This window comes from Ptychodera flava, chromosome 8 (genome assembly GCF_041260155.1).
Source record: "Ptychodera flava strain L36383 chromosome 8, AS_Pfla_20210202, whole genome shotgun sequence".
NCBI lineage: Eukaryota > Metazoa > Hemichordata > Enteropneusta > Ptychoderidae > Ptychodera > Ptychodera flava.
The window spans coordinates 2,753,492-2,781,461 of record NC_091935.1 but is presented as its reverse complement, the minus strand read 5'-3'; the positions used below and the strand labels follow the sequence as shown (position 1 = coordinate 2,781,461).

At 38.3% G+C, this 27,970-nt stretch overlaps 2 protein-coding genes across 2 annotated transcripts; both read right to left on the bottom strand.

Annotated features, from left to right (window-relative positions):
* Window positions 1-27,970, bottom strand: LOC139138190 (vitellogenin-2-like). Its single transcript, XM_070706448.1, has 26 exons — window positions 27,818-27,970; window positions 27,004-27,036; window positions 24,437-24,582; window positions 23,192-23,347; window positions 21,681-21,827; window positions 20,186-20,553; window positions 19,869-20,052; window positions 19,279-19,478; window positions 18,537-18,702; window positions 17,501-17,638; window positions 16,686-16,886; window positions 15,434-15,651; window positions 13,591-13,685; window positions 13,148-13,389; window positions 11,713-11,830; window positions 11,277-11,535; window positions 10,501-10,762; window positions 9,765-10,058; window positions 9,100-9,231; window positions 7,671-7,808; window positions 6,634-6,810; window positions 5,441-5,811; window positions 4,387-4,541; window positions 3,357-3,647; window positions 1,582-1,766; window positions 1-544 (listed from the first exon to the last, which is right to left on the bottom strand). The coding sequence occupies exons 1-22, from the start codon at window positions 27,858-27,860 to the stop codon at window positions 5,758-5,760; spliced, it is 3,771 nt and encodes a 1,256-aa protein (XP_070562549.1). The 5' UTR covers window positions 27,861-27,970; the 3' UTR covers window positions 1-544; window positions 1,582-1,766; window positions 3,357-3,647; window positions 4,387-4,541; window positions 5,441-5,757.
* On the bottom strand, window positions 1,596-5,543 carry LOC139139466 (vitellogenin-6-like). Its single transcript, XM_070708380.1, has 4 exons — window positions 5,441-5,543; window positions 4,387-4,541; window positions 3,357-3,647; window positions 1,596-1,766 (listed from the first exon to the last, which is right to left on the bottom strand). Exons 1-4 carry the CDS (start codon window positions 5,541-5,543, stop codon window positions 1,596-1,598), a joined length of 720 nt encoding a protein of 239 aa, XP_070564481.1.

Genomic DNA, 27,970 nt, shown 5'->3' with positions numbered 1-27,970 from the left:
TTTAATATGCAACTGTATTTATTATCAAGAAAGAATTCAACAAGCAGACACAACCATATAAAAGCAGTTCCAGTGTAGTTTTGCTCGTATAACATCACATCGCAGATGCAGATTTAAACACCGTGACATTGCATATCCAGACCAATACACATGACATGTATTTCAAAACAAATACACGAACGCATCTAGCACTCTTTATCCTGGCTTTTCAGTAAAGTTGGGAGAAAAGCTAAAATACCATAACAATTTTGAAACAATTTCGAAAAGTCATCTCTCTATTGTAAACCTAGGCTTGGTCGTATCTCAAGTCTTAAAAGAGAAGCCCTGTGCATGTTTATATCATTACAGTGACATCACTCATCATTTGAAAAGTGTACAAGTTTCGAACATTGACAGATAAGAGTCTTAATCAAAGACAGGAATACAACGAGTTATTTTGTTGCTTATGAAACGAGTTGAATTCTCTGGCGTTGAACCCAAAGCGTCATATTCTAAAGTTTTCTCCATGTGCATCTGATAGGCATGAAGATGATTCCTTGTAACTCTGGAGGAAAGATAAATAGGACAACAGACATTATTTAGAACCGCCCCTGCATAAATTAAAAGTTCGAAGACCATTCATTCAACATAGCTAAGTTCTATGAACAGTTACTTTTGAAGTATAGTCCTGTATTCCCGTTCTTTCTGTTCAATACAGATTTTGTATACGGATAAATCCATATGGAGATGCTAGTACACAGTATGTGTGTTACGTCATATGCTATCGTTAAAACAAATGTTACACTGACAAAGAATTCACTCAGGTGCAGCCAACGAACAATGCACTTTTAAAAAGGTCCTTACTATGATAAGATATATTGTGCATGACAAATAATGTGAACTGACTAATTTTAAGTCAAGAGGGTAATTAATTAGCTGTTCATAATTTGCCCTCCCACAGAAAATTTTCCGACTTACCCTCCCACACTCAAACTTCATTTTTACCCACTCCCCACTTATTTTTGCCTGTTTCCCCTCCCCACTGAGAAGTTTTGAAGCTCCCTCGCCCTGTGGCGAAAAAAAACTTGCCAATTTCCCCTGCCCTGGAAGCAATTCCCCTCAAAACGTTTTTCGCCAAGCCCTGTCCCCAGGACAATCAACCGATATCCGCCCTGCCCTACAAAAAACCCTAAAATTTGCTCCCCTACCACCTAAAAACATGTCCCCTGCCCTAGCAAAATTAAAATTTCCCCTGCCCTCAAAAATTGCTCCTGGAATAGCTTTTTCGATGAAAAGGTCCGTTGGCCGCACCTGTTCACTGGGTGAGAACTACGTCGTATATTGTAAGCTTAAACAGTGCGTACTTTATATTTCAGCAAAGTACTGCTTTTTTGAACAAAAATAACGAAAATATTATTAAAAGTTCCAGCTTTTGCATCCATAATTTTAGACGTCAGGTTATGTTCTATGTGTGTTGGAATCAATTTTGTATGACGTTCCTGTTGACATAACCCTTTCCTGTGCACATACATCATGATTATCCAACGCACCATTGAGTGTCACTGTGTTTTTTAAAGAAAGAAAGATCAGATGTTAACCTACCTATGTGTTTCCATCTACAGTGGAATCCTGTTAACTCTACACCATTCGGGCGTCAATTTCCAGGTTTCGGCAAATTTCTTCCAGCTCGGTACCGTCAACCCGTGTGCGGCGATGTTGTCGTTCAGAACATTGCCATCAAAGTTTCCACACAGACCGATCAGGTTGTTACGAAGCAGGTGTGATGCCTGTGTGATGAAAGACATTTTTCCAAATAAATTTGCAATTTAAGCAAAAGAAATGCGTTTTACGATTTATTTAAATTTTGATGCTAATTTTTCCTTCTTTGGAAAATTTCACGAACATTCGATTGATAAGTTGTCTCCAAGTTTGAAACTTGTTAGAAGCCGCCATCCGCGGTACTTTTGTTGATACTATTAGGTTTTGTTAATTTGCATATTCCATAAGATTAATTAATACAAAAGAGGCATTAGTACTTATTTGCTTATGAAACGTCAGCAGCTCTAACAAGTTTTGATAGTGCATGTATTCCTCCTCACGGTCACGGTAATGATTGGCAACTACAATCAGAAATGACGGTACTCTTTTAAATCACGGCTTGTCCCTGTAACTGCCATTACTGAGTGCGGAAGGTGCTTGTCGATAGCGAGTACACGGCCGTACGTACATATATCATAATTTTAACGTGGTCATCATCACACCTATATGCTTTCATTCAATTATCATCATTACGAATGGTATGCATGTTTACTACGACATTTCGTGCACCTTAGGGATACCGTACAAGTGCGCCGACAACATCAATATTTCAAATTGCAACTAAACATCTCAGTCTGAAGGATTTGTCGATATTTTTGCACTTGGCGATTACAGTGATACAACGGTGCTTTATTGAAAGAGATTTTTCGTCGGGTCTTTCGAATAAATACTTTAAGTCATCAGTCATCAGTTTTGCAGCCAGGAATTTTAAACCAAGAGACACTATGTCCCCAACCGTTCATTCTTGGGGACATTTCACACATTTTGGGGATAACATACGTCACTTGTTAATCAAATTTGTACTATTTTGTAACAAATTACTTTCACAAAACAAAATTCAAGCTACCACGATAGCTTTACCATGCTTAAATTTCAGGCAACTGTAGCAGCTTGTACACTGTATCTGCCGCCGATTAGACAGTTCAGTTGGACTACAAGCAAGTTACAATATCAAGTGCAGCGTTTTTTTTATTAAGTTCTAATCGCAGATTCGAAAGTATGGATATGTAAGCCTCAATACAATCATGCAATAGAAAGGCCATCATCGGTGTCAGATATTACTTGCAGACTACACCCAACACAGTCGACTCAGAGTTCGCCTGAGGTAACCCATAGTATGAGAGAATGCGGGACAACGGATTCGATTTTGGGGACATTGTAGCAGGGGCGCGTCCTGGCTTCAACACTGACAGTCCTGATTTTTGAAAAAGCATTAGAGAGTCAGAAATGCTGAGAAAATACCACAAAACAAGATTTTTTAAGTGCAAAACAATCCTGTTTGTTTAACTTGAACAAAATCAGCCCTTCAGATAACGAATGAAATGTCACAATTTGGCGCTGATCGTAAGCTGTTTCGTAAAGTTGTCTATGATTGGCCCGTTTCTTTGTTTCTGAGATTCAAACCAAGAGATCTGTGAAATAGATGTGTAAAACCATACCTTTTCCCCATACAGGACTGTTTATGACAGCTAAAAGTGATGACATCCACGTCCCTCCCTGATTTGCATGATGAAACGCGTGTGGAAAGCAGCCCCCATTGTTCTGTATGTAAAACTCACCTGAACTTTGAAGTTAATTCCATCGGTCTTGACTTTGAGACCAATATGATCTGCTACCAGTTCAACGTTGGCGCTGTGGTGTCTAATTTCAAACAACACGGGTTTGCGAACCTTCACTGGAAATGGTTCGCATGCGTCCAGGGGCTCGATTACGATTTCGTCGTCGCTGAGTACCAGCATTCTCTCGCTGAACATCAGTGGCTTGATCTGGCCATCGATATTTATGATGAAGTCTGCTCCGTAAGACGGGATCAGATCGATTTTCTTCTTTTCCAGGAAAACGCTCACGATCTGTATCATGCAAAGTGAGGCACAGAATTTATTACGTGCGTGCACATTGGATGGACATGCAAGAAGATACAAGCCAGTTTTATACACTATACATGAAACCATCGCGAAAATGAATTAATGGCACGACCATTAATTCATTATCGCGATGGTTTCATTTAATTTGTCTAAAACCGGGGTCGAATGTATGCATGGTCACCCATGTATTCAGTATTTTTCAAGATGTTAAACAATATAAGTAGTATCTTGCATCAAACAAAATTAATGAAAAATGGCCGACTTTGTCCCTTTAATTTTGTAGCCTCTATTTTTGCCCAAATACTTTTATTTATTATGCGAAAATCTATAAAACGAGGTACACAATTTCGTTGAAAATAGAAAATGTAGTTCAAATAGATTTACTTTGACGCGAAAACAGTTCAAAGTAAACGTATTGTGAAACGACTCCTAAAAACAAAATCATCAACTGGATTTTCTCACTACTGAGAAAATCATCGTAATGAACTACTCTCTGACTGTAGAAGAATAACCGATAGAGGGAGCAATGTTGCAATCATCAGAAGTTGAGACGGCTAAAATTTAACTAGACTTTCTTTTATTTGTTCTGATTTTAAAAAAAACATACTTTCGCGTACCTTTCTTCAATTTCAACAATTGTCCGCATTTTTTTACAACACTCGTTTTCTCCGTTCACACATATTCATAAATTTGAAGTCTAAACGTGACCTTCAGGTGTTCATACCTTCAACACACTCTGTGGTTTCGTTGCTGCAGTAACAGCGAAAGCTTCGCTTGCAGTGCCATCCATAGCGACGAGTTGATCGCATTCGTCAAATACATTTTCAAAAATCGCCTTATCAAAAGTGTTGATTTCAGATCCCATAACTTTGCAAGAAGCTGCGAACAAAGACCAATGATTGATAAATGTATAATCGATGCCCTTTTTTATTCTATCTTTGCATGCCTAGATCCGCACCACTCAATCGAGTACGGTATCTCTATCACACAATTCTATTGGCCAGTTTCTTTGTCATGCTGTCGTATTTTATATTACCCCTTTTCCTCACTGTCGTATGGTGGCGCCCTCTTCTCCCCCTTTCTTCATTACGTCCCTTTCCTTTCAAAAACATGGTCAACGCACAAGCGGCACACTCATAAGTTGGAGTTTGTTGTAAGACAGACTTTCAAAAATTTCCGACATAGAGAATGCAGACCAAAGAGCAGAAAGGTAGCCAGTATCTGGAGTGTGTAAGAAAGTCTTAAATACCCTTAGATGTCTATTTAGAAAGTACTTGCAATCAAACAAATGTACATCGTCCGTGAGTTTGCAAGTGACCTATATTACTATTGATAGATTTAGCATTCACAATTTCACACCACTGTGTATGTTTCTCTTTACTGTTTAACAGCCACTTTTTCATCCCAGAGTGTTATTGGGGAGAAAACAGTAGTAACATTAGAACACTGGTCGAGATGTTCGCAATAAGGCTATGCAGAATTAAATCTAAGCTCTGGACTCTATTTATGAATATAAAAATGCTTGGTATGAATCGTTAAAACTCCCTTTACTGCCTTTTTCGTGGTCAACCAATCAGACATTTTAAGAAATTGTAACCAAGAATATCTTCAAATTTATTTTGCAATTTTCTGTTTTGCCGTATCCAGACATTTACAGCCGTAAAGTTCGCTTTTGGCATAAAAAGGAATTTCATCAACAATGCCTTCTGAACACTACCGGTCATATGTTTTACTGCAGTTCTGGGACAATAAACATTAGTCATGTACAGCGTTCTTACGTGTAATTTCATCAATCATAACTGTCTTGACAACCTGATCCAACATGGGTATCTTGACAGACGGTGTTGGTAGTTGAACAGGCAGGCCCTTCACTCTGATCATGTCCCAGGTTGTCGGAGTTTTCAGCGTCGCGTCCAGTGCTGTGAGCGTCTTGTCCACCTCAATCAACAGAATCAACTTGTCCTTCACTGGAACGGTGACGCCGTCCGTCCACCACCACCACCAGACTTCCTCTGGTTTTTCCAGGACAAATCGCTTGATGACGTGGTCCAGATAGTCCACGAAGGAAGGATGGCGTAAATTCCAGAGATAGTGTTTAGCCACCGCCATTATGCGAGGATAGGCAGCGACGATTTCTTTTTCGAATGAGCTGTGCGAAAATGAAGAACACCGCAATATGAGGTAGTGCGGTCAGAAAGACCGGCAAAGTACGAGTTCCACAGAATGTGATTCAGATTGACAGCAGTCAATGAGAATAGAAATTCAATTACTTTTTGACTTTGTGACTTCGTATGCATTTCCAGTGCGCATTGTTAACGGTATTATGAATTCATGACATAGTAATGCCTTGTTGATTCTCGCCTTCATGAAACATGCTCACCTAAAATCATATACAGACGATGTGACTTATCTCCAGTCTCCTCACGTGACAAAATAGAAAACTTCATTTTCAAAAATATCTGTTGTGGATTTTGCAAAAAACTACTTTCAGCGCAATAAATATCCAGGTGCTGATATTTCTTCGCATATATGTGACGGGGGAACGCATTATCGCAAAGTATTCTTTATGAAAATGAAAGGGGGAGCACTTTTCCCAACTGAAGTCAAAATTTTACCTCGTCACTAAATTGCATGTGACTTAAGGTAGTTCGCGCCTCGAAAATGAAAGACTTAAATTTACTCAAACTTTCCTCAAGCAAATATTCAACCATTCTTTTTCAAAAGTAAGCAATCGGGAGTCACAGCGGAAAATTTCGCCGCCATCCTTGTGTTATTTCTATGGGGGAAGATAAAATTCCTGATTTTCACAAAACTAGGCCGTTGACAACTTTATTTACCAAATAAGCTTCAAAATGAGCAACATAACTGATATGCCAAAAGGGTTTTGTAAAGGTTTGTGATTCCATATATCTGTCCCACATCGAGGCTCAGTCTACCTTAATCCACTACGAGCGTTTATGAAAACACTTACCTTCTCACCAGTGATCTCCACAAGTATTTTATTCAAGCGACTGCGACGAAGAGCCAACTTCCTACAATCGATTGAATATGGTTTACCTGATAGTATATCTTCACGGCACAATTCATCCTCCAAGGTGGCTCTTTCTTCTTCATCTATTATCTGTTGTTCTGTCTTTGCTATCGTCACCTGTGTGAAATGACAGTACCGATAGTCAGGGTGTAACAGCACCCACTGCCGATGGTGTCTGATTAAACTGTCACGTAAAAGCCGTGATCCCAAACCCCTGGTTGTTGCATTACTTGTCGTTCACATAAACTATATGGCCGCATGGTGATAGTCTCTTTGAAAACTTTATCAAGCTAAACAGTTTGCTCTGAAATAAATCTAATGGACATCTTGAACCTGTTATCAATAAGTAACATTAAACTTTGCATTTCTGAGTAAAAGTGGTTGTTTTTAAAACTTCGTCTCTTCTCCGTGTTTTAACACCGTGTCAATATTTCTACTGATATATTTCGATAAATGGCTACAGCTGTGAAAGCTATTATGAATAAATAAAGAAAATTAAAGGAAGTTATTGGCCATACCAACAGGTCGAATTAGTAGACAGGTTAGCTTTGAACGAAAATTTAAGTACACACTGCGATATCAAACCACAAAAATAATGTTGTAATTAGTTCATCTTTCGTGGATAACATCACCAACTTTGCAACGTGAGAAACAAGGTGGGGGGGGGGGGGTAGAGCGCGCCCTCGAGCGACGGATCTTTCAGTCTAGTTCTGTGCATGTTGGAAGTAAGAAAACAATATCATAATGCAATACAAGGCATTTGTTGTAAAGAGTTTTGTCTTATCTCAGGGACAAGACAGCCGTTGGAGAAGACCTCAATTAATATATTAATAGTTTTGAAATCATTTGCATAATGACAAGATGATGAACCTTTCACTGTAGTTTATTTTGTTTCATCAGGCCGGACAAAATTTACCGATCACGTTTGTCATGATCTGTCTCTGCACGTCAACAACACAAACAACGTTCATGTATACCTCAACCATGATGGGATTGGCTTCACAAGTTTCACCGGCTTTCAAGTGCACCCACATCTTGATTTCTTTGTCCAGATGTTCAATACTTGGCTGTTCGGTAAGGCTGTTGGGTTGTACCATTTCGCCTTGCATACATATCTTGCAAAGCAAAAAACAATGCATAGGTATTTTGAAATGTTTTCTTGGAGGTTTTTTACCTCCATGGTTATACGTATATTCAGATGAGAAGCCCTGCTGTGTTTCTGAAGCTCATTGTACCGATACAGTAGTTATCTTGTGTCACGTGGTAAAATATAATAGACAATCAAGTGATGGAACATATACGATACGTTTTAAGTTATACTTAACTCGATTGGAACTAATTTGGGATAATTGGATTTTCATATTTTTCAAATTTCTCAAAAGTGTTAGGTGCCATATAGCTGAATATTGCAATATAACAAATTACCCATAAAAACAAGTGTGTAATGTAAAAAGAAAAGCAGATGAGATTACATTTGTAGATTAAATCGGCATTACTTCAGCATCCAATTATCCCAAATTAGTTCAAATCGTGTGACTTTGCGGTTGTCTATGCTGTAATAAAGATCAAGAAATAAATCATTTGACTGAAACCTCTTTCTTTTGTAAACGGTTTTAACTCTATCGCCATGTATATTATAATTTGGCATAAAGTTTGGGCTCTAGCTCGCTGGCGATCACCCAGCCATCATGCGGTGACACCGCTGTCAACGTAACAGATTTTGCTTCAGTTCGTTCCTTCAATCTATTCATTTCAGACATTAACTAGCCAAGATATTTGGGGCAAGTCTGTTTATGCACCTTCGTGAACATGTGAACACCTTCAAAAGACACTTTTTCTCATACCGGTTTCAGCTTCCACTGGTGCGTTGTTTCGTTTTGACCATATACATGTATTTGAAACTCAGGAGCTTTTAACATATTTGCGTGTATGGAACAATCAGGCAGTGCTTTACGTTTTCATTTGGATGTGTATAAACAGCTTTCGTTCGACAAAAGTCCTCCAAACTGCATTTTTTTAACAGCTGCTTTGAACAGTAAACACGATTAGAACTAATTTGGGATAATTGGATCTTCATAATTTTCAAATTTCTCAAAAATGTTAGATGTCCTATAGCTGAATGTCTGAATGTTACAAATTACTCATAAAAACAAGTGTGTAACGTAAAAAGAAAGGCAGATAAGCCTACATTTGCAGGTTTTAAAGACATTACTTTACCATCCAATTATCCCAAATTAGTTCCAATCGTGTTAGTAGCTTATCGAGCATAAGTATAGCACTGCATTCGTTTTACACACACATGACTGTCAGCAACTTCGTGTGTAGTTCCCTTGTGCATGCCTATCGAAATGATAGCCCTTGTTACAGTGCTTCCGCTAAACTATACGATATTGTCACAAAATTTACCTTGAGTTCTTCGGTTGTTAACAGCGGCGCTAAAGAAAGGGTGGTGGCTAAACCCTTGTATTTACCATCCAGAATATCTATGTTCACTACAGCGTCAATCCATTTTTGGTCGGGTATGTTTTTCTTTGCAACCTATCAGATGAAGTAACGAGATATATGGTTTTAGTGACACAGGTCTTTATGAGAAAAAATGTGAATATTGAAATGTCCCTGCCATCTGTATCACAGGCGCTCGTAGTGTTGCTTGGATAGTCGATCGAAGGTCCGAGGTCGAAAGCCATAGCTTACCTAGGTTTTGCCTTCGGCTTCGCACTTCGGCCCTCGATCATAGGTCATCGATCGACTATCCAAGCAACGCTGCATACAGCTGTGATCTGTGTCTGTTACTAAAATCATGGAGGGAATCTTTCACTTCTACCAGCAAAACCATCAACATTGTTGTTATCACCATCAGCAGAACAAACACCACCACCATCACCTCATCATCATCATTATCTAAATGTGACGTTGACAATCTTCTATTCTTCAAGAATGCAAGTTTGATGTGGGAAATCCAGTCGTATCTCGATCATCTATGTGCCATAACATTGCCAACATATGAAATATACGAAATCGCGTTTGGTGTTATAAAATGCGTATTCGCCAGTCACTAAAGCTGTACTCACAGATACTTTGACGGCTTGCACAGATCTATCACTGCTTAAGCATTCGCTCTCGTGCATTCGCCATTCTGGGCCCAAAATATCGGCCCTTGTTTTGGACTCCAGTAAAATGTCTGTTTGGATTTCCAGATCCACTGGACTTTTTGGCTTTAAGACGGCGTCCACCACGACTGGGCCAGACAGAGGATCGCATCTCCAGGGTAACGGCCCAGTTCCCATTTGTGTACACATCGCCGCAACTTCCAAATCACGATCTAGCAAATCGTTGAGTGGAAGCGAATCCACTTTACGCACAATCTGAAAAATAAATAACGGATCAGTGTTTAGGATAGATCGATATTCGATGGGATCAATTGAAAAGATAAAGCCCATTCGTTCTTCATATCACCACTGCATCGCAGTAAATGTCGCCAGCTCTATCTAAATGATCTATGTTTGTTTGTTTGTTTGGACTGGGCAGATTGAACTGAAGGCAAACCATGTTGAATGATCAAAATCTAAATAAAAATCACGACTTTCAAAGTCTGAAACTTTCAACGGAAATGGACTTTCAAGTTTGTAAATACAATGGAAGAACAAACTTTCAAAGTTGGTATCAGATATTCAACGGCAGAGGAACATTTGCACTCCTTCAAAAATTTGTTCCTTTAAGTTGAAAACACATGCGATGCGCTTTTCTGGTACACATTATAAATTTTTACTCTTTCCCATAATTGCAGCGAAACAACATTTTACTGACCTCGTGTTTCGGGGCAACAGTTTCCAAGACTTTGGTAGCTTTGACAGCACCCGTCGTGATCACATGTGGAGTGATCTTGACGTTGATCAGTTTCATTTCTTTGCCGGGAAGTGTTGTAAATTCTTGAAGCTTCTTTCCTGGTACATCAAGCACAATTTTAGTTTTCAACGGAGTCGCTGTCTGCAAGGTTGTCTCGATGGCGATTCCTGTTTTTATGACAGTCGCGTCAGCCCCCATAAAGCCCTTTATGAGGGCAGCCATGCTATACAAATATACAAAGAGCTCTTGTTAGAATTAATCACCATCATCATCATCATCATCATCATCATCATCATCATCATCATCATCATCATCATCATCATATCATCATCATCATCATGGTCATCATCATCATATTCATCATATTCATCATCATCATCATCATCATCATCATCATCATCATCATCATCATCATCATCATCATCATGGTCATCATTATCATCATCACCATCATCATCATCATCATGACCAAAACCACCACCATCATTACTCTTAAACTTAACACAAACTTATATCACTGGACGGACATCAAAATACACCAAGAATCGGAAAATGGGAAGTATTGACGTCGATTTGCAAAAGGACTTTCCTTTTAAAAACTCTGTATTTCGTACAGTTATCGTTTAGAAGTATGTGCGAGGAAGCTCCCATGATGTTTTCGAAATTGAGGACGACTGATAACAATAACGAGATATCAATGCACGAAAAAAAATAAATAAACGAGAAAACAGCCTTACGACGGCACTAAGTTGAGACTCCCCTCCACCTTCTCGATTTTGTTAATCTGACCCTTCTCTGTAAATATCGGAGGGTCAGCCTTCAGCTGTCCTTCTAGCTCAGCCAAGATCATGGCAGACGCCTTGGCGTCAATTGTCAAAGGTACGCCGATCTCGGTCACCACTTTCCTCAAGTTTCCTCCCAGCATCAAAGCTTTCTGGAATGTCAGCTTCTGAGGCTCACGCAAATCTGTTTCGATTGTGTGAATCTTACCAATATCTACAGATAGGACAAAAGGAATTAATTTATGTCGAAAACTCGACAATGTCGTTAACTTATAAAAGCCAATCTCATATTGCATATCCTTTCCAGTACATACTAGTATGTTTTGACAGCATCTGCTATCCCGAGTCTCAGGAGCAATGGTTGTCGTGACTTCTGTACATGGACACTTACAAGAGACAATTTTCTCCAGAAGGATTTCGTTAACTTCTGCCGTCAACACCTCATTTCCAAGCAACTTCATGTATAAATTGAGTTTGGGTTTCTCTGGCTTCTTTGCTTTGAGTTTCAACTATGAGAGAGAGAGAGAGAGAGAGAGAGAGAGAGAGAGAGAGAGAGAGAGAGAGAGAGAGAGAGAGAGAGAGAGAGAGAGAGAGAGAGAGAGAGAGAGAGAGAGAGAGAGAGAGAGAGCGTATCAGTATCGATTGAGTACAATCTCTTTGAATGAAGTATTATTTTACTATTTATTTATTTACGCTTTAATGGGCGACCAATTTACTTATAGTAATATTCTTCGGGGCTCACGAGACTTACAAAGTCTCAGTAAACAACGGCTTTCAAAACTTACAGTAAATGAAATAGAAGAAATAGTAAAATTGAATTGAACCACGGAAAAAAGCAATAGAGAAGCGATACATATAAGGTTCTTTCAAATTCTACATATTTCTGACAATGACTATTAAATGTATCGAAAAGAAAAACAAAAATTATAACGGAATATTTCTCTTGCTCTTGCAAACTCTTTTAATAGAATATTAAACCTCGTTTCGTTTCTTGTGGATTTCATTTCCGTTGGTAATGAGTTCCAAACTTTTGTTGCTCGATAATGAAAACTTCCGTTGCCTATATTTAACTTACAACGTGGTTCATAAACTTTCTGTTGAAAAGCTGAACGTGTTTGATAATGGTTAACATGGCTTTGAGGAACAAATACATTACTGGAATAATAAGGAGCCTTATTTGTAACGCACTTGTACATGGTGACTGCTAAAAGATAAAAAAATCTCCATCTAATTGACATAACATTATATCGAGTAAAACGGTCTGCTGACGGGAAACCAAAAGGCAAGTCAAAAAGTACAGGTAATGTTCTCTTTTGCAAGGCATAAACTTTATCGATGTTATTTTCAGTGATTGAGTACAATTTCTTTGAATGAAGTATTATATATATATATATATATATATATATATATATATATATATATATATATATATATATATATTTTTTTTTTTTTTTTTTTTTTTTTTTTTTCAAACCAAAAGGCAAGTCAAAAAGTACAGGTAATGTTCTCTTTTGCAAGGCATAAACTTTATCGATGTTATTTTCAGTGATTGAGTACAATTTCTTTGAATGAAGTATTATATATATATATATATATATATATATATATATATATATATATATATATATATATATTTTTTTTTTTTTTTTTTTTTTTTTTTTTTTTATTCGAGAAATCAGCCGTGATTAATCATCACAGTTGTGAACCCTGCTGTCGTCGATCTAACGGTGCGACATTCATTTTACCATTTGACGTCGATATGTGGCTACACCCACCATGAGCTGAGCATTGTAAGGATTGCAGTCATGTAAAGTTCAAAAACTCACGGTTTCGGCAATTCCTTCTATGCCAGGGACGGTACCGGCAGTCTTCTTAAGAGGCTTTGGAGCGATGCCAGGGACAAGTTTGCCGAGCAACGGTAGCAGGCCTTGTTGTCTGAAACCAACTTGAACAGCGTTCACGACTCTGTTCATGACTATCATGTCGAGTTGGACCGCACTGCTTCGAGGAATCAACGATTGGTGACCAAGAATTCCAACGCTAGTAAGTATGCCCAGTTTATCATTCGCTGTATGCAAAAGCAACAAGTATTTCATAAAAGATAACGGATAATGATTATGAAAATGGCGTATTTTATTAGCTTGGAAGAAGTAGTTGTGGTAGTAGTAGCTGTCTTTGCCATTCGACTTTTGCAATTATCATGATGAACCATCGCTTGACACTATCTACACCATGGTTAAAGTCAGTTAAAGAGAGAGATGCGACTTACCGATGGCAATATCCATGGCTAGATTCTTTGACATGTGTAGTCCAGCAAATGGCCATGGCTTGGCTTGTGGAAGCACAAGCTTTGCCATCTGGGCTCTGTAAAATGCGCGTATAACATTCAATTTAGTGAGAAAAAAAACATTCTCATGTTTAATACCTCCAGCCTCTATAGGTTAGCGCATGCACCTCGAAACTGAAAGTTGTAAACGTTTACTGTCTCTTCCGTTTTAGTTAAGTGTTTCCATGCAAATGTTGCGTTAGAATGAAATGACCTAAAGTTTATCGATGTTAGATGTAAAGAGTTCAAAGTGCTTGCTACCTGTTTGTTAATTCTATGAAGAAAAATTAAAGTTTCGATGTTGACAGAAACTAAACTGTGGAAACGTCACGTACTCCACAACCTTCAAAATAAGACCACATCAAGCAGCAAACCAACTAAATAAGGAAAGTGAATCTGAATATCAGTCGTCGAGGGCGCACTCTACCTTAAGGTGAAGGGCGACGAATTCGGACGCGCACACGCTTTAGAACGTTTCTGCGCAGATTTAACTCCAGCCTGCCGCAAATGGGTTATTTTGTAGCGCATGTATTTAACATCACCTGTCATTGTTGAAATTGCGCTTTTACCTAATTTTTTGACCCAGTGTCTTAGAAATACATGTGACCTATAACCTTGTCATATTTTGACCCCCTAGGAAGCTGGTTTTTATTCAATATGAGCGAAAAATTAACATTTCTCTCCCATTTATATGTCGCAATTACCCATTAACCTGGAGATATTGTAAAAAGTAGCGTGGTACACCCTTTTATTAAAAGTGTAAACTAAATGGTATTATGTCAGGAGTTTATTCGCCAAGTTTGGTCAAAATGACACCATTCAAAGCGACAGGAAGAAAGTTCGAAAATTATATAGTGATATAATTTCGATATCGTCATTTTGTAATCGATACTTATGTTACAATTTCTTCACAAACATCATGAAAACTATACATTCAATAAATATGGATCTTAAGTCTTGGTATTTATTAAAATTAACTCATTTGCTAAGCGTTTTATAATTGCTTTCTTTAGTTTAAGTGAATTATATCACTTTTATTTATTCTAACACGACGCCATTTAACGTCCGTTTCCATGGAAACAAGCGTGGTGACCCCCATTTTTTATTTCATTTTTGCACTTGCACAACTTCCAAGAATATTTGTGCAAAGTTTCAAGAAAATGACACCACAACTTAATTTTGACGTAATTCGTAGTGGGCGCACTTTACCTTAATTCAGGACTTTGTAACAGGTTGTATCAGAGCTTGAGCTGTGCAAGTAGGATTTCAAATCCAACATACCAATGACTACAGCATTTTTCACTCTTAGTATTCTTCATCTTTCATATTGTTCGTTAATCGGTACAACATTTGGTAAAACACATGTACTTATTTATCACTGTCTTTTCGAAAAACCCATTATGGTAAGGCACTTAAATCTTTCTCTCAGTTTCAAAATCAATACAGAAATGGCATTCCTGGAGTTGTAACTTTTCCTCTTGAAAACAGTTTACAGCCCAACTGTCTCACATTAAGGTGACATACTTCTCACCCAATACAAGCACGATAATGCATCTACATGCACTTCACTTTGGGTCGTTTTGCGGTCAAGTGTAAATGGCGAGATTATATTCCAATATCTCAAAAAATAAATATAAAATTCGAGATATTCTTTATTTTTTGGCAGTGCGTACATTTGATTTCGCCCATTCCTTTTCAGTTTGATTGGATCAAATAAATTTTCAAAAAGCGAATTTGAATTTTTGACAATTGTTTTCACATGTGTCACACTAGTGTCCGTACTTACTGCTTTTTGAAGAGAGGATGACGTAACGAAGCCAGGGTCCTCAATGATGAGTAGACGAAGGCACCAACTTGAGGGTCTTGCTGATCGTGTGTATGCAGAGCCAAGAGTTGGAAGTATGGGAAGGTCAAGTCGCAGTTCAGCAGTACCACTAACGATGCGGTACGAACCTCTGAGTCCAGCGTAGTTTCAACGAATAACGGCAACAATTTCACACGAATCTGTTCAATAGCAAAATTCTTTGATTAAAAGTGTCCTACGAGAAAATAACTCTACCAGGATGATCAGGTATCTATCGCACAGTTAATATAACCGTTCAAATATTAGTTCAAATACATCAATAGTTCTGCTGCAAAGCAACAGTTACAATTAATTTGATTTGATTTGATTTGATTTGATTTGATTTATATAGATATTAAAAAAATACAATTCAAACAAGAAAAATGACAAACACGAAAGTGCTGTAATAACACAGAAAAGTATTAAAAACTTATTTACATAGTGGTCCCAATGATTTACTGACGATCAGCAATTTTTGTGACGTCGTATAAAAACAAAATGTAAGCTGTCAAGTGTACTGAAATATGCGAACTGAACAAGTATATGTTTGACCCCGATATTTGGCTGTTTTATTTTTGGAAGGGGGTTATCGAATTCCTAAAGATGACTGACCTGTAGTAGTGATCGATAAGTATGTGCAGCGATTTTGTCATGGAAAACCAGTACTGTTTGAGGTAGAGCTACTTTCTCGCAAGTAAATGTGGAGATAATCGATTATACGGGGATAGCTAATACAGTTGGCGCGATTGTTGCCAGGAGCTTTTGATTGGTGGGAGGTTACTGATGAGTAAGCGAACACCGACTTTGTGAAATCATTTATAGGGAAGAAACATTCTCCCAAGAGGTTACTTCTCGATAGGAGATGAACGAATATCGGTAGAGGGCGTGTTACATAAGTAGCAGAGAACTTATTAGTAGAGTGTGGCTTATGAGTAAGATGTCGATTATTGGGTCATGATCGACTCATAAAATAATGAATAAGTAGGGGCTCATTGATACGCGGGGCTGTACTGACAAGTAAATTGTCGATAACATTACTAATGAGCGAAATTTGACTACATGAAAAAAAACATTATATGATGTGTGAGGGATCCAGGGAAATAGTTGATGAGCGGGCGTGGGGCGCGTTGCTGATGACGTCATTCTTGAAATGCCCGACCAAATATACCGAGAATTTACAAATAAATGAACCTACCTTTTCAGCCAAGACTTTGTTTTTCGTCAATTTGATGAGTGAATACAAGGCTTGCGCCCGAATATCAGGGGCGAGTACATCGTTTTTAGCAAGTTCGATTAACGTGTCCAAAGTTGCCGGAAGACCAGCGTTACCGAGAGCTTTGAGATGAATCAACTGTATTTCGGTTGAAACTTCCGGCAGGTTTTCAGGCAAAAGAAACTGTAACGGTAAACAGATAGGATGTAATTTGTCCTGTTGTTTTATCAACAGAATATATGTTATTGAGACATTCAGTGGACATTTGAACATTTAGGATTCACAACCCTGAGTAAGTTTTTTTCACCACCAGATTTTGACACTTAACCACTTGATTTCAGTCGATTTTACTCTTTTCAAGTCTAGAATTGTTTTTATTTCTCGTCAATCGTTCACTAGGAATTACGGCAGTAGGGTGCAGTAAAAAATAGATTATCCTCAAATCATCGCGTTCAGCCATGTTGCAGAATGCCCTCTAGTGTCTTCGCTACAATTGGTTCATGACTACTAACTGTCGCCATCAAAATTAAACGTGTTCTGATGGCATAGCAAAGTGCACTTTATGCTGTTTTTAAACCCAGTTACTTTTTATTCACCGACTTGAATAATGCCAGTCATACTAGTCCAATTTCAACTATTGTATATGTAATTTACTGAATAGAACCAGATGCAATGGTGAATTCTTCGTTAAATTTAAAATATCTGAAGCTGTGAACTTTTCTCCAGTACTCTCTACTATCGATATTTTTATGAAATTCTAACATGAAAATAAAACACATTACGGCAAATAAACATACTTCGATAATGTCCTTGATTGTTTGTTCGGAGCACACAGCATGTTTGACGCACACTTTGTGCACCATTGCACCCAGGGCCAGTAAGCTCGATGAACGTAGAAGAGGTTGATCGATCACAGGCTCAGCTTGGCATACACTCTGTAACAGAAATTGTTTAAGATTCGGGAGAAAAACAGAAACGTGAAAAAACACATGATGATGGCAATTTACCAGTTTTAATTATTAATATTGAGTTGATCGCAGTCAACTCCTGCGAATATTTAATGTATTTTTGATACTATTTTCATTGTTTTCGTTTCTGAAAAATAAGAACATGTCTTTTAGTTCTCCTTGAAGTAATTTTAAATAAAAATTCATTAGTCCTTAAAACACAAATAATTGTGAGCAAGATTTGATGTTATTATTGGATGATGGTGTAAATAAAATAAAATAACATTTGACGTTGATGAAGAACGAAAAGGCTTTGATCATTTGGGTAGAACGCGTCTCGGGGACAGATAGTCGGACTCTCAAATTTCTACAATACTTTTCTGATCTACCACTTTTGGGGGCTCGTTTTAAAGCTATTGGAGAAAGAAAAACTTTTACCTGCCTAGTTTTTCGAAATCCAAAATTTGACTTCCCCCATAGAGTTAAGACAGGAATGGCAGCCATTTTGAATTTCAAATATAATAATGTTGGGTAATTTGTTTCACTAGTTCCAAAATTTGCACGTTAAACCCCGATTTTTATTGCTGATTTGGTAAGAGAATGGTTGAAAGTTTCATTGAGGAAGTTTGAGCAAAAGTTTAAGTCTTTCACTTTCGAGGCGCATAGTGCACCTTTGGGCAGAAATGTGAATTCTCAAATATTTTAAAAACTTTGCTGACCTGCTGCTTGTGGGAACTGATATCGAAGCCCGTGGAGGAAGTGAGTTAACACAGGGATATTGGCCGCTTAGAATTTCAAATATTGACAGATAATTGTGGTGGCAGACGACTATTTCAAATGATGGACGCAAAGAAAACTGGTAAACTATTTGACCATGAACTCGTACCAGCAGTTCACGAACGATCTCTTCTTTCAACGGTGCCATCAGAGGAAGGCCGGTAAGTAAACGAAGAGCCACGTCAATCTTGATGTGTCCAAGTTTCATCATATCAAACACAACAATCAGAGCTTCGTCAGTAGCAACTAGAGGAACCGCGTCAAGTAGAATACTCCTGTCAGTGAAAAGTCATTAACGCTTTACAGTGATGTATTTCTCTTGTATAATAATCTTATCTCTCTCCTGTTTTTTCCTCATTGAATATCTTACGAGTTAAATCAGTTGAAAAGGTTTGGTTTCTGTTTAGTCTCACCAAGAAAAACGCACCTTTAATTCTGTTGATATGGTTTCGTATAATAAACATTTATATTGGCAAATACGAAGAATGCAAGACTCAAATCTTCCAAATGGTGGCTAAATCAATGCTTTTGGATGCAGTCGACATACAACTGATAGGAAAACAACTCCCTCTCGCACAACATTGAATTTTAATATTGCTAAGCATCGTTTGATTATCCTGCAGCCTTCAAACGATGCTCTGCCCACATGCATGTAAACTACCAATTTTCAAAATAATGTATTCATTTACGCAAAGCGTATTCATGAGCATCGTTTCAATATGCAAATGGTAAATCATTATCAATGGAAAATCTTTACTTGCCTAGAACACAGACAAATAAAAAAATAGTGCATTGTTCCATGTAGGTAAAACATGATCGGTATGATCTACAGTGAGAAACACCAAACTTACGCTTGTTTGTCCAACTCAATAGCGGCATCTTCAGTCTTTATCACCCAAGTGTCGAACAACTCTCTCCATTCCAGTTCATTAAGTGTCTTCAGTTCTTCAACCAGCGTCATAAAAAGTTCCGGCGCATGCTCTATGTCGAATTCTACCCCGACCTCCGGCACCAGAGCACTCACCATTCTTCCTATTAATTGCATTTTAGCCTGTAATTGCATAATTAAGACAGACAATACTTATTTCTAGCATTATTGGCTTTCTTCTGGAGGGATGGACGTAAATTATTGGGCCAATACCTGTAACTTGTGATGACCTTTTCTGCTACTTTTGTTTTTAATGTCAACTACAGTTTCTTGTCCGACTCCTGAAAACATGTTGAAATACACAGTATTCAGCTTGGCAACTCAGCCTGTACGTTGTGTGTACTTGTCCATAGTGTTGACTTCCTTGTTACCATTGAACAGTGAATTTGAGGCCCAACTAAATTCAAATGTTGTGTTCACAAGATCAAAATAACAGATACCTCCTCGATAAATTTTTGTTGAGCAGATATGATAAATGTAACGATGCCTGCCTGGGTATATTTTTTTACTTACCCTATCAACAACTAATGGCTTCTTTTCAAGTTCATCGGTGGCCGATATTCCCCAAACGGCTGCCATTGGTGGCAATTCAAACTGTAGTCCTCCGATGCGTTCTTCGATCACATCTGTCATCATGATGGAGTGCCTTCGATCGATTGGCACCCAGCGACTGACGTTCAACAGTCGTAAATTCTGCCTGTTGACAAGAATGTAATTCATCGATGAAAGGCAAGTTTTTTCCGGAGGTCAATTGTGACATCGGTTACTGTTCGGAATTAAGGAGATTAACAATACTTGAAGAGCGTTATAAGGGAATAAAAACCACCTACTTTGTGAATGTAACTGGGCCAATTTCTGTCAGCAGTGGCGCTACTAGGTACTGGCCATCGGTAACGGCGCTCTTGATCCAAAACTCCGTTGGTGTTCCAGCGACGATGTAAGTCGTAACACTGGTAGCTTTCACAATTGATTCCGTTGAGTGCGCTTCGCCTTCTTGATGTATCAAGCCTTGTGGTATCTCCAGGGTGTCTAAATCGCAATTACATTCTTGCATGTTCTTGGTTTTGATGTACATTGTTGTTGGTATATCACCCTTCTTGTCGGACACATTGATATCTGCGTCGTCGACTTTCGGTAGCGCTACCGTCTTCAGCGGCTTGGCCTCGTAGGCGGTTTCACATTCGCCTGTAATGGTGTTCTGAAAAGGGTGGAATGTATAACGTATCGTCGGATTACAGCAGTTTGTGGAGAAGGTTCTTGAGTGCGTAATGTACGATAACAAAATAGCTGCTACATCCACTCTTAAATTTAACCTCGTAACCGTCACACACTGGAATACATATTATTTGCAAAAGGCTGAGTGGAGAATCGGAAAGGGTTAAATTTTTGACCGTCAATAGTAACGTTTCGAATTTCAAGTGCGACACTAGATTTGTAAAATCTCTCATGGCTGTAGTATTTCAGTTAGCACTATCTCGCAGCAAATATGACAAGTGGCGTTCTACCGACAAAGGTGAATTCACCGTAAGTCAGTCAGTTTAGCTGGTACGCAATGCAATCCGGGGACAGACAGTTGGCCTCTCAAATTGTCACAATCCTGATATATCACCTATAGAATTTATTTTAAAGCTCTTGAAATGAAGAAGTTTCACCCCGTAGTTTTTCGAAAATCAAAAATTTTATTATTCTCCACACAGTTAACTCAAGATTCGCGGCCGTTTTGTATTTCAAATACTAGAATCGGTAAATGTTCATTAATTTTGTTCCCCTTGTTCCAAACTTTGCATGGTGACTCTAGATTATTATTCTTGATCCTTTGAGAAAAGACTGAGCAAATGTTTAAGTCTATTTCATCACTTACGAGGTGCATATTACCAGAATGAGGTAGAACAAACGGCGTAATATATTCGGACACTCTGATTTTAGGATACTTTTCTATTCTGCTACTTGAAAAGTGTGAACTCATCTTGAATCGGATGAAAATCCGAAAATTTCACCGTTTATTTTTTTACGAAAATCAAACATTTGATTTCCCCTTTAATTGGGAATACTTAGAATTTGAAATTCAGCTATCGATTAATTTTAGGTGTCATGTTTTTATCCGAAATCTTTAACGGTGACCCCAGTTTTTATTCTTGATTGTAGAGAGAATATTTCAAGGTTTTCTTCAGTACAAACAGTTCACCACTTTAGCTTCGAGGGGCGCATTATAGCTTGCAGGCACCCACTTTACTACAAAATATGGTCGAAATTTAGCCCGGAAATCTCGCGAGATCTAGATGTCGTGATCAGTGTTAAACTGTCCGATAATGTGACGAGACTCACCTCAACGACCTTGTAGAATCTATGACTCCACCAGTCCACAGTGTCTTCAGTTTCTCCGTGAAGAGTAATCTGGAACATGCTCAAAATGGCCTTCTTTACGTTGACGGAAGGAATGGGTTCACCGGGAACGGAGTCAACTTCGATAATCTGTTGAAACAGAAAAAGAAGGACAATGATCCAATTAGAATCAAACAACCGTCCGATCCGAATCCTGCTACGATCACTTTGTAAGTTGATAACAAGCAATGGGTAAAGGAATCCCATACCTATTTCGATAGTAGCCCATCAAATGTTCATCCGTTGGAACGAAGAAAATTGCGCCGACAACATTGAATAAAGACATTGACGTAACAGAATTGTATTAATCAGATATAATCTTCAGTCTTTCTTTGGCCTTTTGTCTTGACCCAATCGAATCTACTCTCTCTGAACATAAGTGAGGTTTTGCGACCGAGGGTCTTCGATGACCCGAATTAATTAGTGACCGTACGCTGTAGACGACACGAAACCATTTTCCAACATATTCGATACCGCTGATTATCCACTACATGATATGTATGGAAATACCCGGATACAACTACGCTATGCATGTCCATGTTACCTTTTAGCAGGTAGATATCTAGTCCAATGTGCACGATGTGCATCTTGAAAATAATGCAGCACGTGTCCTGGTCTTTGCCAGGAAATATCAAATCAGCCAACATTCGACAGTTTTATCATGCACAATTTACCGTTTTAAATCGTTTGACTGACCACGCAATCAAAAAGAAGTCCAAAAACACAGAAGACGGATATACATGAAGCCTTTGATACTATGAAATCTCATGAAAAAATGTACTCTGTAGGCAAACGTGTTGTGGCTTCTTATCAATATAACCCCATAGTCACGGGAGTGACCGTGTTTATACTCTATGAACGCAGAAAAGAGAGCCCTCTACGGGATGTTAGGATGACTGTGAGTATTCAGTAAATTTTCAACACAATTCGAACCCACAACGCACTGTACCCACTCACCTAGCGAAAACATCAAAGTAAAAAAAAGGCTCGTTTCAATCCCCACCCTTAAAAAGTGTGGTTCAATAACCGAGCCATGGGTTTTTCAACTTTTCTGACTGAAACCTCTCCACACGCTGTGGAGTTTATGAAGCACCCGCGCACACTCACTTGCCTTATCATGGATGGAATGCAAGATGCGAGGTATAATGATATTCAAATATGCAGATTACACTAATGAGCATTGTTTCGGTATTCAAATTCTATGCTAATGACCCTTAATCAATGTGGAATATTCATGTACCTCGGATCTTGCATTGTATATTATCATGGATGGAATGAAAGGAATGAATACATGGCTTATCTGGGCGAAAGACAGTCTTGCAGGTTAATTCTCATAAGCTGGTGCATGCTGATAGCAAAAACCGGACATACACAATGTGCATGCTTACAACAAAATTCCATTTCGAACTCCTGTTCAGATTGATGTACCTGGCTATTGAGAAATGATCGCTTACCAGACCTGATCTGTAGATGACCATGATCGGCTTTTTAAGCCACTCCAGGAAATCATCAAGCTCTGGTCCAGAAATAGGCAGCACGATATCCATCGGCAGCTGTTCCTTCGGACGCTCCCATATGTCATGGAATCTAGCAATAACGATGTTTTCCAACTTTGAAGAAATAATAAAAGAATGGATATAAGCCACGCGTCTCAATCCGCTTGAGCATATTATTCATCTGTTCATGAACGGCACCCTGTCGGGTGAAGACGAGCTTTCCTATTCCGATCAATGATATCCTGTTACAAAGAAACAACCATTGGCTCTTTCATGAGATGGCTAACTGTGCTGGGTAAAACGAATATGTTATAATTTCACTTCATGAATTCAAGACATTTCGCTTATAAATTCTTCAGTTAAGAACATTCGTTCATCAGAAATCACTCTGGTCGTGCCATGAGGTAGGGGTGTTGAGGCAGAAGATTCTGGTCTAACAACGAGAATGCAACTAAATTCGCTGACCGAACTGGCAAAAATTTGAGACAACCCCAACCAAGATAGACAACACGTGTGAAGGTTATCCTTTGGAGCTTTATTTTTTCTCTTGGTAGCGTGAAAACACAAATATACTATATTGTAACGTTTGAGTATCTTTGCATTGCTATGATATGCTTCGCTGTGGAGCACACACTCTGGCTTCTCGTGATTTTAAGGTGAATTCTCCCCGAAAAAAACCCTTTGAACCACGCAGATTTGCAATCGAACGAAAATACAATAGTGAGTCTATCTGATATACTAGTGTCGATGAGTAAGAGGGTTTAACATAGATTTGTGCATAGGAAAACTCATACGAGAGCTGCCCATGTGGAAGCTGGGATCGTTTGTTTGTCACCAAGAAACATGCCATGTTCCCCAGCATAGGGAATAAGAAACAAAACTGTAAAAGTTTTCAATGTGTCGAAAAATCACCAAAATAAGGACAAATAGTTGAAAATAAACTTTGATAGAGAGCGTAATAGATATGATAAATCAACGATTCAGTAAATAGTCTTATGAACGCACTATACTTTCGTCTATTAGCAGTGTAGATGATTGGAGATATGAACAAGTACATGACTAATGAGAGAGTAATAAAATATACAAAATATCTGAAAAGTGAATATAAATGATAGAATATGTAATTAAAATCACATAGAAATCCCGGAGACTGAATAAAACGACAAATAGTAGTGTTTGCAATCTGTAAGACAGTATACATACCTGGGCGAAGACTTTGTCTTCCACTTGGAATTGAAGTCTTACATTTGCAAGTATCTTAATTCCAGTGAATTCCTTAGATCGATGCGGCAGGCCGATTAACAACTGACCCTCGTAGATGTAGAGATACTCTCTACCGTGTCCAAAAGCTAGGTATGTGAACAGAAGATAGCATCATCTCAAGGCATCATATCGAGATTCTTAAGTCCAAATCTAAGCTTTCTTGAAACTCAGGAGGTGATGTACACAAGACTCAAAAGACGAATAAGCTGCTCTTGGAGTTCACATTTTTCCGGACGACACAAATTATCTGCCTTTGAACATTTGTATCGGCAGTCTTGTAGTACCGCAGATTGTAATTACATCAGTTCGGAGCTTAAACTTATCGATTGAGTTGTTGGCAGAACGAATGCTTTAAATTCGACCATGGAAACGCTTACGTATGTACAGAACAGGCGAAGGAAATGATGGCAGTTACTAATACACACCACTATGCATTTAGATTGACGAATGGCGTCTCTATAGCAAACTACAAACAATGGCAGCAAGTATCGCGAACCTGTCATATCACGCATGAAGTTATCTGATACAATGGTTGATTTCGAGAAGGTAACCTTGAAAATACTCATAAAAAAGTCCTGTCATTTAAAGGGCAAGTGGCTGTAATTTTAATGAATTTTTCGCTATTTGTTTTCTATGACGATTGCAATTTCTTGTTCTACTTCAAAAGCACGTTCAAACGCACTATTTAGCTTGTCTACACAGAGTCTGTGCAATATAAAAATGCACTATAATCACTCACATTTGAATTCTAGTCCGGACCAGAATTCACCTGTCAACTATAGCAATGCAGTTTACACATGTACAAGTTAGCAAGCTGGATACTGTGTATTTCAACATGCTTTGCAGAGCAGGACAAGAAACAGTAGTTGTCAATAAAAACAAGTGGTGAAATATCATCAAAAGTTACAGCGACTGAGCGAATGGCGTGTCTAGCAAACTGCTAATCTCGGCTGCAAGGTTACACTGCAAACTTATCATATCACGCATCAACATAATCTGATACAATGGTTGACTTTGAGAAGGTCAACTTAAAAGTACTCCAAAAAAACCCGCAAACGCTTCTCTGTATCCTGGGAACAGACATTCAAGGACAGAAATTTAGGAACATTGCGGTATAGCAATAACAATACGCGATTTAGATGTAGCGAGCAAACCGCGAAGATGTCGGGTCATTTGAGTGCTAGGGCTATTTCTTTGCACAGGAAGTCACACGATGTTTATGTTAGAGTTGATTAGATTAGACATACAAGTGCAGACCCAGATGTTGTTTACAAACAAACTGCGCACACCGCGATAATAGCAACGCAATTTGCATATCGTCTCATAAAAATAATTGTAGAAGGTTGTCACGAGGAATCGAACAACCCCAGAAATACAGAGAGTTTGATTCGTAACAATTTCACGGGCAGCCAACCAACCTAATGTCAACAAAAGGTATTTCCAGTATTTTAAATTATAATTATGGTATTTAAAATTACATCGGGCAAAAACAGGGGGAGGGGAAAATAAAACCTGTTCGTCAACCGCACCACGACTATTTTTAAAAAAATCGCTCCCCACAAAAGATTTCCCAACATGTAAAAACTCCTAAGTAACCCTCTCCCAACCAGAAGAACAGCCAAATCCCCCTCTGAATAACAAAAGTCCACAACTGCCCTCTTATCGACGTATGATTTTGTCATTCCAAAGAAGGTGTGCTATCTTCATGCTGCGAAGACTTCTTTTTTACTTTGGACAGAAAAATCTCTTGAAACTTAACTGGCGACTTTTTCCCGACATGAAATTAAAACAAAAAAAATCCAACCCAATGACATTTAATAGTGACCCGCCCACTTACCGAAAAATATCTGCCCCGCCCCGCCACCAAACTAATTGCAGACACCTTTTTTGACAAACAGCTTTTGAAATGTTGTTAAAACAACAAAAGTTGTTAAAGTTGTGTTTCTACATGTAGATGTACTGTTGCGACGAATTTGGAATGAAACACACTTAAACACATTGTTATGAATGGATTAAAATACTACCGAACAATTATTGAGAATTCAAAACTAATAATTATGAGTAACCTCAAAACTGTTTCCTGTAAAACGTCCTTAAATAAAATTAAAAACGGAGGGTAAACAATGCTTGTTCGTCAACCCCCTTTCCCTACTTCTACGTTAAACTTTCCCCCTCTCGGCCGTACGTTTTCCCGCCTCCACACGGAGAACTTATCATGTGAGATGTAAACTTTACAGGTTAGATGATAGACATTATAACCTTCTTGCAGGTCTCAGGATATAGTCGTCATAATTTTACAAACATATCAATTACATATTTCTGGTGTAGTTTTGAAACAAACTAAACTTTCCTAGTGTCACATTCAACATTAACATAATCATATTTCAATCAGAGAGTTATAATATTGTTCAAAACATCCTTCAGTAGGATGTATTCTGAATTCAAGAATCGTAGCCATCGCTTTCTAGAAAGTGCCTTCACACAAAACAATGAAGGTCTCCACTCACCTCTGTCGACGTCGACGGGGGCTGATTCGACATCTGTTGGAGAAAAGAAGCACAAACAAAGAAATGTGATTCAAAGTTTCAGTATGATATGTTAAGGAAATTTATAAAAAGTTTATTTTTAAACTGTGCTTTAGTGTGAGAATATGGTTACTGTACGCGTTTTTACTAATTCCTTTTTATTATGAACATGTATGATCTTTTCCGTTCCGAAGTGAACGTCTGCCCAATGTGGAAAAAGTTGAATTACGATTTAGGTCTGAGAACGTAATGTATATTATCAATCTAAAGGTGACGCTGCTCTATGATTGTTTTGTTTTTTTATTCTATTTTAATAATACACTGTAGCAAATAGTCGAAAAATGTCATCGCACCATCTGGATGTACGAGGCAATGTGAACAAAGGCGAAAATTCGGCGTGCAGCTAACAGTAGCACAGCGGTACTTCATCGACCAGTAAGAACAGCGTAGCTTTGCTGTAATTATGTAACTCTTCCGTCGCAAGGCTGTGCACAGAATCACCATGGTTATTTGGAAGTTTAAGCTCATTCAAAATTTCACACTCGTTCAGGAAAATAGCTTCGACATTACATCAGGTTTGAAGTCCTAGATTTTTACTTTTTATGCTGCTGCAGGAATTTTACGGCAAATTTCACTGAAGCTTGATAAAAATGTCTTCCTTAGAAATGATGACGGATTATCAGTGACGAACTTCTTCAGGATGAGGTGTGATATATCATTTTTGTTGTACCCAATCATGACTTTTTAGACATTGAAAAAAATCCCAGATCAATACAGAACAGAGTCAGATACTTACAGGCGATTTGAAAGATTAAGACGAGAAGCAACAGTTTCCACATCTTGGCGATATCGTTCAGGACTGGCGACCTAGTAACTCACCACCATCAACTCCTCCAAGTCGATCAAAAACCCAATACTGCAGATTATCACCTCTCGCTGTCTTTTATAC

What these genes read in the sequence shown, in the direction of transcription:
- LOC139139466 (XM_070708380.1), bottom strand. Translation starts at nt 5,543, where the DNA reads ATGATCAGAGTGAAGGGCCTGCCTGTTCAACTACCAACACCGTCTGTC. An exon ending in TATGATTGATGAAATTACAC is followed by an intron (nt 4,542 to 5,440) that starts GTAAGAACGCTG and finishes CTTTGTTCGCAG; the next exon opens with CTTCTTGCAAAGTTATGGGA. An exon ending in AACCACAGAGTGTGTTGAAG is followed by an intron (nt 3,648 to 4,386) that starts GTATGAACACCT and finishes TGCATGATACAG; the next exon opens with ATCGTGAGCGTTTTCCTGGA.
- LOC139138190 (XM_070706448.1), bottom strand. Translation starts at nt 27,860, where the DNA reads ATGTGGAAACTGTTGCTTCTCGTCTTAATCTTTCAAATCGCCT. An exon ending in CCCCGTCGACGTCGACAGAG is followed by an intron (nt 24,583 to 27,003) that starts GTGAGTGGAGAC and finishes TCACATACCTAG; the next exon opens with CTTTTGGACACGGTAGAGAG. An exon ending in TAGAAGGAATTGCCGAAACC is followed by an intron (nt 11,831 to 13,147) that starts GTGAGTTTTTGA and finishes TCTCTCTCATAG; the next exon opens with TTGAAACTCAAAGCAAAGAA.